We start from the raw sequence: 382 nt of genomic DNA, 5'->3' as shown, positions 1-382 counted from the left end.
TGGTTTTGTCACTTGTTAGCTGTGCAACCCCTCTTCATCTCCTCATCTGGAAGATAAAAATGATGAGAGTATCAGTCTTAGGGGTGGTGTATCAAGACAGAATACATTAATTCACATAAAGTACTTATAACAGTTCATCCCGCATGCTAAGAGATTAATAAACTTTTCTTATTTTCTTAGCCACACCAGATTTTTTAAATATATTAATGTCAATTAATAAAATCCTTCATTTTTAGGGCCGGTGTGCCAGAGAGAACTGCAAGTACCTTCACCCTCCTCCACATTTGAAGACGCAGCTGGAAATTAATGGACGGAACAATCTGATTCAACAAAACAGTGCCGCCGCCATGTTCGCCCAGCACATGCAGTTTATGTTCCAAAA

General features: G+C 39.0%; 1 protein-coding gene across 1 annotated transcript in view; it reads left to right on the top strand.

Moving 5' to 3' along the window:
- The window catches only part of LOC104983348 (muscleblind-like protein 3), a gene marked incomplete at its 3' end in the record, with an annotated part of 26,370 nt that overhangs the window by 8,141 nt on the left and 17,847 nt on the right, over positions 1 to 382 (top strand). The window contains exon 2 of the mRNA XM_010832791.1: positions 237 to 373. Within this exon, the coding sequence (XP_010831093.1) occupies positions 237 to 373 (137 nt within the window). The remainder of the gene's footprint in view (positions 1 to 236; positions 374 to 382) is intronic.

This window comes from Bison bison, unplaced genomic scaffold, assembly GCF_000754665.1.
Source record: "Bison bison bison isolate TAMUID 2011002044 unplaced genomic scaffold, Bison_UMD1.0 scf7180017834947, whole genome shotgun sequence".
Lineage (NCBI taxonomy): Eukaryota > Metazoa > Chordata > Mammalia > Artiodactyla > Bovidae > Bison > Bison bison.
Note: the sequence above shows the minus strand (reverse complement) of the source record. Positions and strands in the feature narration are given on the sequence as shown.